This window comes from Protopterus annectens, chromosome 14.part0 (assembly GCF_019279795.1).
Source record: "Protopterus annectens isolate FY-2018-M chromosome 14.part0, PAN1.0, whole genome shotgun sequence".
Taxonomy (NCBI): domain Eukaryota; kingdom Metazoa; phylum Chordata; order Ceratodontiformes; family Protopteridae; genus Protopterus; species Protopterus annectens.
Genome location: NC_056748.1, coordinates 305078001 through 305088517, shown reverse-complemented (window position 1 = coordinate 305088517; position 10517 = coordinate 305078001). Strand labels below are relative to the sequence as shown.

General features: G+C 37.9%; 1 protein-coding gene across 1 annotated transcript in view; it reads left to right on the top strand.

Annotated features, from left to right (window-relative positions):
• Positions 1 to 9785: 9785 nt before the first annotated feature.
• Positions 9786 to 10517, top strand: part of HMX3 (H6 family homeobox 3) — a 2435-nt gene continuing 1703 nt past the window's right edge. Inside the window, exon 1 of the mRNA XM_044056021.1 lies at positions 9786 to 10469. Within this exon, the coding sequence (XP_043911956.1) occupies positions 10178 to 10469 (292 nt within the window). The 5' untranslated portion in view covers positions 9786 to 10177. The remainder of the gene's footprint in view (positions 10470 to 10517) is intronic.

Here is a 10517-nt window from a genome sequence, read left to right as displayed (position 1 = left end):
CAGCATTTTTGTCCTTTTATTATAGAGTTTGTTTATTGCTGCTGTCTACAAGACAGGTTTACTCTTCCTTGAGGAAGATGATTTGGTCCTGTCAGGTATTGCTGAGTCCATGCAGCTATGTAGGTGCTCATATAGTTTTTTTGGTGTAGACTTGGATATTAGTGCTAGTTCCAACTGAAGGGACAGTAGCTGTGAAGCTGGTTATACCTGCTTTCAAGAGATTGTAGTCAGCTTTGGAAAAGTATTTTGTTTGACCCTGACAAGGGGGGGGGGGTCAGGGAAGATTGTGACTTTGAAAGTGATCGCTTTCTGGTCAGATCTTACCCAGGAGGATGACACTGTAGGGGTGCTATAGTGGCTACTCATGTTGGTTATTATCAGGTCCAGGATATTTTCACCTCTCATAGGGGTGTCAACCAGCTGATCCAATGCATTGGCACTGACGAAGTCGAGGAATCTGGGCATTCGTGTTTGGGCCAGAATAGGTCTTCCACTCTATGGTTGGATAGTTAAGGTCACCCAGGATCAGGGTCGAGGGCTGAATTTTGATGGATTCAAGTAAGTCCAGATAGGTGGAGTGGCTGTCCTGAGTCATTGTTGGGAGTCTGTAGCTAGCTATGATTTGAATAAGTATTTTGTCAACAGTTAACTGCACTTGGAGTGTCTCCTGTGCATCATACCATTTGACCAGCCTGGAGGTGTGTATGTCTTCGATAAATATTGAAACTCCAGCTTCTTTGGCTTTGTAGCCCTCCATATAGGGTCTGAATGTATGGTAGGATGAGTAACCTGGTAAGGCTGGTGTGCTCTCCACAGCTTTGAACCAGGTTTCAGTGAATGCACAAATGTCAGCATCCTCCAAGGCAAGGAATGCTTGCATTGAGTGCAGTTTCATGCTAAGACTCCTAGCATTTAGCACCATGACCTTTAAATTTTGTTTAGAAGAATTTTTTATGTTGGTCATTTTGTGCTCATGACTTTGCCTAAAAAAGGCACTATGGGGAGGCAAGAGCCTCTGCCAGAAGCCTGAAGCCCAGGGGAGACAGACGATGGCTATCTCTGGCAAAGCACCCTAGTCTGTCAGTCATGTCCTCCCAGGTTGTCAGGTACCGGATCCACTTGGAATGACACCAGAAACTAAGCCAATTGTTAAAATCAATCATTTTCTGTTTGTTTTGAGGCATCATTCTGGGTGATGGTAGGATGCCACTTAAGGCTAGGGACACACCTGCCTGGGACACATATTCAGCAAGCTCAATCATGTCTCTCTTCATATAGTCAAGAGAGGTATGTCTCAAGTCATTCATACAAACATGGACTATGACAGAGTCATAACAGTACCTGTTGTTAAGAGACTTGAGTGCATGCACGATATGGTGGATTCTACACCTGACAAGCAACTTACTGTGACTTTCTCCTTGTCTAGCCTGGTGAGGGGCACATCTGTGTGTCTCACGATAGAGTCTCCCATGACTAGTATGTTGGGTTTGTAGCAGAGCCTTACAGGCTGTGAGACACATGCGTGTGTACTATGTGTGATGCTTGGTGCTGTGGGTTGTGATGTGCATGTGTGTTTTTGCTTCAGAGGTCTCTTTTGTTTAGGTATGTTGTTGTTGAGAACCTCTGCATATGTAGGAGTGTGTTATACAAGTATGGGTGATGTTAGAGGTGTGATGTTTGTAGTGTTTGAGCAGACAACCTTCTCAGTACCAGATGTACTGGCTTGTGACTGAGACAGCAAGGATTCTAGGTTTTTAATGTAATTGCATCTCTCACATATTATGTTCCTAGGTGGTAGTAGTAGAAGGTATAGATTTCTCATCGTGCTGCCATTCATTTAGTACCATGACAGCTTCAGTACACCCATGGGAGCACATGTATTTCAGTGGGTGTGTGTATACAAGACTGTACATGTTAAAAACATCCACCATCTCACTGCCCCTGCCACTCTTGTGGTAGGTATTGCCTTATACAATGCAATGACATAACTGTTGTGACACTGTGCCAGACTGCATTACAAGTAAGTGTGTAGTCCCCATACACTGGCTGTTACTGCATTACCTACAACACAGTCTTTATCCACATAACTGCAGGCCCAGCATCCACTCCCATGTGGTTATGCAACATAGTGTCCCTGTGCTCATCCTAGAACCCTAGTTCCTACATATATGTCAGCTTTCATGCCTGTTTCCCATGGTTTGTGCACTTGTCTCCCCAAGAACTACACCATCTCATGCTTGGACAATCAATTATAGCTGGATGTTCCCTCACCAGGGAAACAATGACTGTTCTTGTTCCCTGATACCTTACTGTTTGAATGTGCCCTTCTCCCCCCCTACACTGCAACATTTTCTGCCTGTTTCCTGTGCCCTAACTATGATGGCCACCACTAGTCCAGCACAGTCTGGTATATCTTTGTCAGAAGTATTGCATTGTTGTCAGTGTGTGTGTGTGTGTGTGTGTGTGTGTGTGTGTGTGTGTGTGTGTGTGTGTGTGTGTGTTGTGTGCGTGCATGTGTGCATGCGTGTGTGTGTGTGTGTGTGTGTGTGTGTGTGTGTGTGTGTGTGTGTGTGTGTGTGTGAGCCATATGCCATGGAGCTGTACTTGTAATGCGGTGTATATTGCCCATCTTCTGTCTGCTATATTTCATTATTCTACAATATCCACTAGATGCAGTATTATAGCTATTTCTATAGCATAGTCCCTCACATTATAGTCACCACAATGTTTATCAAGCTATTACAGGGCTTGTAATGCAGTAATTGCTACTTAGGTTATACAGCATCATGTTCTCTGAATTATACCTATAACACAATGCATTACCAGCACAATCCTGTGCTATGATATGAGGCCCAAGCTGCCTCTTGCACATCCACTATTACCAGTTAGGATGTGTGTGGCTTTGTAGCCATCCCATGCTATCACACATTTGCAACACAGTAATTGCCATGGGCATTGCACTACCCAGCTGTCCATCAATGCTATTCTTGGACATGTGGCAAACCAACTGTCACCCTCACCTGTGCTACTGACCATATGCATCATACTGCCACACATGAGCATTACACTACCGTGCTGCCTGTGAATGCCCATCACTTAGTGTCTGTGTCATACGGTAACATGCACCAGCTATCATTTTCACTCTTGGACTTGACCTGGTGAGTGAACTTCGTCTGTGCAGGATCTAAGTGTGGAAGGTCTTCTGCATAATACAAAAAGAGGGACTAAAACCTTTCTGCACCAGTTGTCTCTTTGTTTTGTAGACCTTATAGGGGCTCTCAGCAGTATTTATGTAGTGCTTGGATGTGCAAGTGGACACACATCGTGTCGAGTGTGCTACCTGCATGCCAATAGCAATAGTTCATGTGACCTGTAATAAAAAGGTCTACCCAATTACATAGTGAATGTCACATTTGTGAATGAATGGCTTTATTATGCAACACGTTCTGCAATGAGTCAGTGTGATGTTAGCACTTACTGATACCTAGTCTCCCTCAGGCCACCTCACACCAGTCTTATCGTGCTGTTTATCACAGTGTGGTCACATTATCATTTTTTCTGAATTACTCCAGGGGTGTGGATTCTGACTGTTTATTCATTGTCCAATGTCGTTTTGGATACCATATGGCCACCTAGAGTTTTGTTATTTTTTACTATTTGTAGCATTTTCAGGCTTTGTTTTCACATCATTTCCTGCACACTCTAATTTTTCATAGTTCATTCCCTTCGGTAAAACATTTAAGTTGCACATTTGATAATTCAGCTCTGGACAGCCATCGTTGGCTTCTTCCACTGTTTGAGCTCACAGAAATGTACCTCCCTTAGTAGATCCTTTCTGGTTGCAGAGTATTCTACCACTTATTAGTCATTCCATGAAGTCATTAAATTCACACTCTTGTCCAGACATCTCTTGTCTTCTGAAACCCTTGCTTTCTGGCAAAAAAAAAAAAAACAATAGGAAAAAACAATAAATATCTCATGTGGGACTTTTTTCTATAGCGATCAGTAAAGCTGTGCCTTTCTACATTTTTGTGTTGTTCCGCCTCTTAAAAAAAATAAGTCTGTTGGATATCCTAAAGTCTTCTTCATTTGCAATATGGGGAAACATGAAACATTGGGTCCTTACCGGTATGTCCCTCCCTAAGACAACTTCAGGTAAAATACAGCACAAAACCTTGAATCCAGGACGTCCGTTATTCGGAGAGGATCCCTTCAATTGCAAAGATTTTAGCAGCTGTCAGGTCCTAATTTGGAGCCAAATTTTAAAATGAAGTGAAATTACATTGGTAGTTCAGTAGACTATGAATTCGAGATGATTTTTTTTAAATCAAAGAGACTGTACAGTGAAAATTAACTGCTTCAATTATTTTACTTCCGAATGTGAAAATATATCAAATAGCAAAGAACTGTTTACTAGACCAAGTCTCGCTCAAGCTCACTGTTTTCGCCAGATGTGTCCAACACACTATGACAAATGACATCAGCAGAAATAATGTGGCAATCTTAAATGCCAAGATAGAAACACATATTCTCAACACGCCAGAAATATTTTCTGACACCATGCCATATATATATATATATATATATATACATATATATATACATATATATATATATATATATATACATATATATATACATATATATATATATATATATATATATATATATATATATATATATATATATATATATATATATATATATATACATATATATATATATATACATATACATATACATATATATATATATATATATATATACATATATATATATACATATATATATATATATATACATATATATATATATATATATATATATATATACATATATATATATATATATATATATATATATATATATATATATATATATATATATATATATATATATATATATATATATATATATATATATATATATATATATATATATATATATATATATATATATATATATATATATATACATATATATATATATATATATATACATATATACATATATATATATATATATACATATATATATATATATATATATATATATATATATATATATATATATATATATATATATATATATATATATATATATATACATATATATATATATATATATATATATATATATATATATATATATATATAATGGCGAGGTAATGTTTCTCTGCCCTGCATTCATTGGCTGGATGTGTTTCAGCTCTTTACTCTGACTCTGAACTAGTTAAAGCAGACGTCCGAACGAGTAAATGCTGAAAAAATAGCAAATAAAGGAGAGTGGCAGAAAAATTAGAAAAAGAAGAAAGAAATTAAGGAAGTATCTTTTATTAATGCATTTCCACGCGGTATGGGACATTTAACTGCTCAAAAATCTGGGCAAGATCCTTCATGCACCAATCCTTATGATTTGCATTGCACGCCAAATATATATTTCCTGGTTTGTGGCAGACAGACATGAGTATTTTAATTTATAAAATATTTAACTATATTTAGCTCCCCTGACATCTGCAACTCAGTTCCTCTTTATTGTCGGAGGAGATACCGATATTACCACTGTAAGTGGAGAAAGTATCAGATTTAAGGGGCACGTGTAATAACATTACTCGAAAACTACGCACGGGTATGCATTCCCATGAAAAGTTAACACGTTGAACGGGACTGGATCTTTAGCCTTGATGATTTTCATATTGGCTTGTTGTAGCTCAGATGCCCTCAGCATGACTCTCAAACTTCACGCATATAAAAGTCATAACATTTAGATGTACAAAAGCTTAACAGAGGGTCAGAAAGAGGAGCACTTTCTTATTTTGCAAAATAGAATGTATGTATATAGTAGTGGTAGTGAAATATTTTTTGTAGTCTTAGTTTATGTATAAGTATGCACGGATAGACAGGTCAAACATTATGGGGAGCGTTATAAAGTTATAAAACTAAGATCAGAGTTAAATCTGCGCACCAAAATTGTAGCGCTATACCTAAATCATAGCAGTTGATAGGTATGGCCCTCAGTATACCAAAGCTATGTTCAAATTAAAAGCGGTTCTTTTTTTTCTGTTATTCATTCCCTGTTAGGCTGTAGTGTTTATTTCAGGGTAATGGTCTTCTCGCTTACTGTACTTAATGCGCAACAAGTCGCTGCTAAGAGTGAACGACAGGTGGCGGTAGTAATAAGCTTTACGAACTTGCCAGATCTTCTGCAGCTCCGCACAAATGGCTGCGTTATGATTTTGTCCTGAGCTCATACATATACACTAATAACTTTAAAACTTCCATCTCCAAAATGAAGACCAGTACCTCTCATAATGTGGAACAAACGGGCAAAACACAGAACACTTACTGACAGCTTACGAACAACTTCAGCAAGTAAGCTCACAGGATAGTTGAACTGTGATATTTTTTTACTCATAGAATAACTATTTTAATGAAATAATGATTCAGTTCTATTTACCATGGATATCCGTTTAAAACTTTGCTAACAATGAATGTGTGACAGACCCTTTCCATGTGGAACTTTGTGGAACATAAAGTTTTTAAGACCCCAAATGAGGAACGTTCCTTATAATGACGTACACTTGAGAATTATGACTACACTGGAAAGTCTTGCCAAAAAAATACTTTATCTTACCTTAAACTTGATTCAGATATGTTTTTAAGCAATAAGTGTTACACATAAAATAATTTACACAGACACTTGCCTAATACACCTGTAAAGTGAAATGACTCACCCCGCCCTCTAAACGCAAATGATGAAGTATAAATATAAAATAGTTTTAATGAGAGTAGCGGGTAATGGTGACTTGACATCTGCTATCACTAAATATGTTTTACTTACCCGTGTTTGCAATAAGTAGAAAGCAGGTTGATTGTTAGCATACAATGTACTGGTCTTAGGTGACTTTTAAAATGAGATTAGCTGGAATTTCTATTTTGTACTTAAACCCTGAAATGATGTCTTCTACCAGCCCACATGCCCATTAAAAAGCATGCATTTCTCTTAAAAGTTCTCCAAAAGCTCAAACTAGCTTTAATGGTTGCCCTGTATAGACAAGACACTCGTAAAAAGTTTCAGTTTTTGCCCCTACAATTATCCAAACTTTTTTTAAAGTGCCCCTGTATTTATCTGTGCTGCAGATATTCGTTTAAACAGTTCCAGATTTTTGGTCTATGTAGGACCATATGCTTCTGTGAGCTGCTAAGACAAAAATCTACTCCGTTGAATATAGAGTTTGACTGGCAACACCCTTGAGTACAAACAAATAAATGCAATTGCTCTTAGACTTTATATTGTTTCTCTAGCAAGTTGTACTATATTATCTCCCGAATTTCCAAACGTATAATCCATTACAGAAATGTAGTAAAATGATACAGTAAAACACAAACGTTCCAAGCACAGACGAGTGCCAAATGAATGTCCAACATTTATACTGTGATTAGGTTTTAAACTAAAAGGCAGAACTTTTTGACAGAAAGGTGGTTGGGAAGAAAGCGAAAAATACTACTGTGCTTATAAATGTGATAAAAATGATAAAACTGAATATGGAACGGTTGTGCAGTAAATTTGTAGAAGATTGTGTGTCTGATTATGAAATTTTGGATGTAGTCATTTTATGCGACTGAGTTATGAGTTTAATTATTTTAATGCGTTATGTGATTATTCAGAAAGTAAATAAAAATTGTATAGAAAAGGCAATTTTATATATACACATATAAACCTCTGAGATTTAAAGAGGGAAGAGAAAGAAAAAGCAGGGACCGGGGTGTGTGTGTGTGTGTGTGTGTGTGTGTGTGTGTAGATGTGTAACAACTGCCTTGCATCTCTGTATACTACTCTCTCAGAAACACAAAAACAGGTGTTGCTCCAAATTAAAGGGAAAATGTAAGATAGAAATTTCCCCCTCTCAGTCCAGACCATCAAATCAACTAATAAACATTTTTGGTTTTAGTGTTGTATATTACAACTCTTGCATCTGCCAGTGCATGCCTCTTTTACATTTACAGGTTGTACACACCGCTGTATATAATTTAGAATGCTTTAAGAACGTAAAGTAGAATTTTAGTGACACGCAAACAACATCTAAAATGTTTAGCGACCGGCCTGAAGTATATGTAATTCTTATATCGGAAATAAGTGTAATCAGTTCTCCATAAATTACCTTAGTTTACAGTGCATGTTCTTCAGGAAGCACCTGCTAAAACTGCCATGAATATAAATCCTGATTATTTTTTACATGAGACTAGTTATACTGATTTCCCAGCAGCGCATTACAACTCCATTTTTTTTCGTCCCTGGAAAGAAGCTATCTAAATCATGTCATTTGTTTTAAACAACTTGTAATTAGTATAATAGCAAGTTCCTTCCACGGCAAGGGCAGAAAAAAAAGCAGTCAACCAAAACACGCCTACATATAAAATCCAGACGTCTGCCTTCCATCAAGAGTTTCAAAAGGCGTTAATTTCCGTAAAAACCCTAACATTTTTAAAGCTGCATTGGAAGCTACAAAGTATCTTATGCTGTCGTTGGTACTACAGGCCAGAATGTTCTAACTAAAGACACATATTAAAATAAAGAGATCACATGTATTAAACTAATCAACAACCATAAAAAGAGCTTTCCTTATATTCAGTGGTGTGGGCATTCAGTCAGGTGCATGACTTCTTTGATATAACTAAGTCAGTCTAAGCGGCGAGGTTTAAAAAACAGCCTATAATATACAGACATATGGTGTAAATTAGTTGGATTTGCAGCTTGTGTGGAGTGTGCCAGTTGCGTCATTTCATTCGGTTATTTTATAAGTGTGTTGCAGCAAACTGCCACACGCATCATTAAACAATTACAAATGTAAGGTTTTGTTTTTCCATAGGACTGCACTCCAACACGATTAATAATTACGAAAGATGTGTGGGTATGCTGAGTGAACAATACAACTGATTTCCCTTTCCTAATTTCAAAACGGTGCTTTTGTGAAAGTTAGTCACGCAAGTCACACAAATAATGACAGAAATGATTTAATGTTTTTTATGACCTAGCTGTTTTTAAACTCCAAAAAAAAAAATGTTTAGTGGCCCCCGAAACAAAAATTATAGTTATTATTGTTATTATTGTTATTATTATTATTTACATAACTGCGTACATGCTAGCATAGAAAATATGAACAATTAGTTGTTTGAAAATAAAAGTAAATGTTTCGGGTCCTGTTAATTGAAAATTGCTGTCATACTTCAGAAAGAAAAAAATGAAACATCACTTCCCATCAAAAGGTGAACGAATGTGGTTCTGCTTCTCCATTATCCAAATAGTTTAACTAAACTGCAGTTTGTATATATGTGGAGGGGCAACTTTGGAAACTGCGCTGACATTTACTTGTGCTTTCTTTTTTTCGTAGTTCTAAATTACTGTGTAACATTAGGTCGGGTTTAAGAGTAGTGTGTGCGTGGGGGTGTGATATTTCATAAAATGCTTGGCTAACTTGTGGTATCTTCTGGAAAACAATTTCATCCCCACACCAGCAGCAGTTGCGCACTTAAAAAAAATCAATACATTTCAAATTACTGTATGCTTTTTGCTAGTTGGTTTTACAATTGCAATGCAGACATTAAAGTGAAATAAAGGGGATATGCCATCTGCTCTTTTGCTGACAGTTCCCTTCGCCGGGCGTGCAGAGCTCAATCCATACTGCTCGTCTGCCTGCTGCATGAAGTGCTGCTGTAGCCGAGCCCATATCCCTTTGTGCTAATAGGCCTGTCCTCATTTGCTGCCTAATTGGACTATATAAAGCCAATAACAAGCGAGCTCTTGTACCCTGAAGCCAAAGCGCAAAGTATAGGGAAGTGGAGGCATTGCAATGCGTTCTGTCTTTTTCTGCTGTTCCCTAATCCTATTTGCCATTGTGCGTGCCCAATCGCCGTATACTCTCTGCATTTAACTTGGATGACATTTTTATTTCATCATTAGCATCTGGCGCCAGATTGACGCACCGAGCGCTGTCCCACTTCGTGCGGGGTCTAGTCTACACTCTTCATGCAAGACTTTTTTTAAGATTCGTAATACGCACAGATAGACAGGTATAGTCTAGGACTGTTGTTGTCGTCGTCCTGCTTTGTACAGATTTATCTATTTGTGCTTAAATTTGGGCACTTTTTTGTTTTATGACCCAAGCTTCTGTTCCATCATGCCCGAGACTACTCAAGAGAACTCCAGTCAGCCAAAAGATTCGCCTTTCTCCATCAAGAACCTGCTCAACTGTGATCGGAAGCCCTCCAAGCCCAAGACCTTGTTCGCTCCCCTGAAAGGGCCCCTGGAGGGTGCGGGCTTTGCGCTCTCCCAGGTTGGAGATCTCAGTTTTCCGCGTTTTGACTTACAGACTCAGAGGTTTGCTCTCCCAACGCATTACTTGGAGCGCTCGCCAGCCTGGTGGTACCCCTACACTATAGCACCTGGAAGCCACCTACCACGAACTGACGGTACGGAGCACACTTTGGCTTCTTTCGCCCTTTTCATTTTATCAGCAC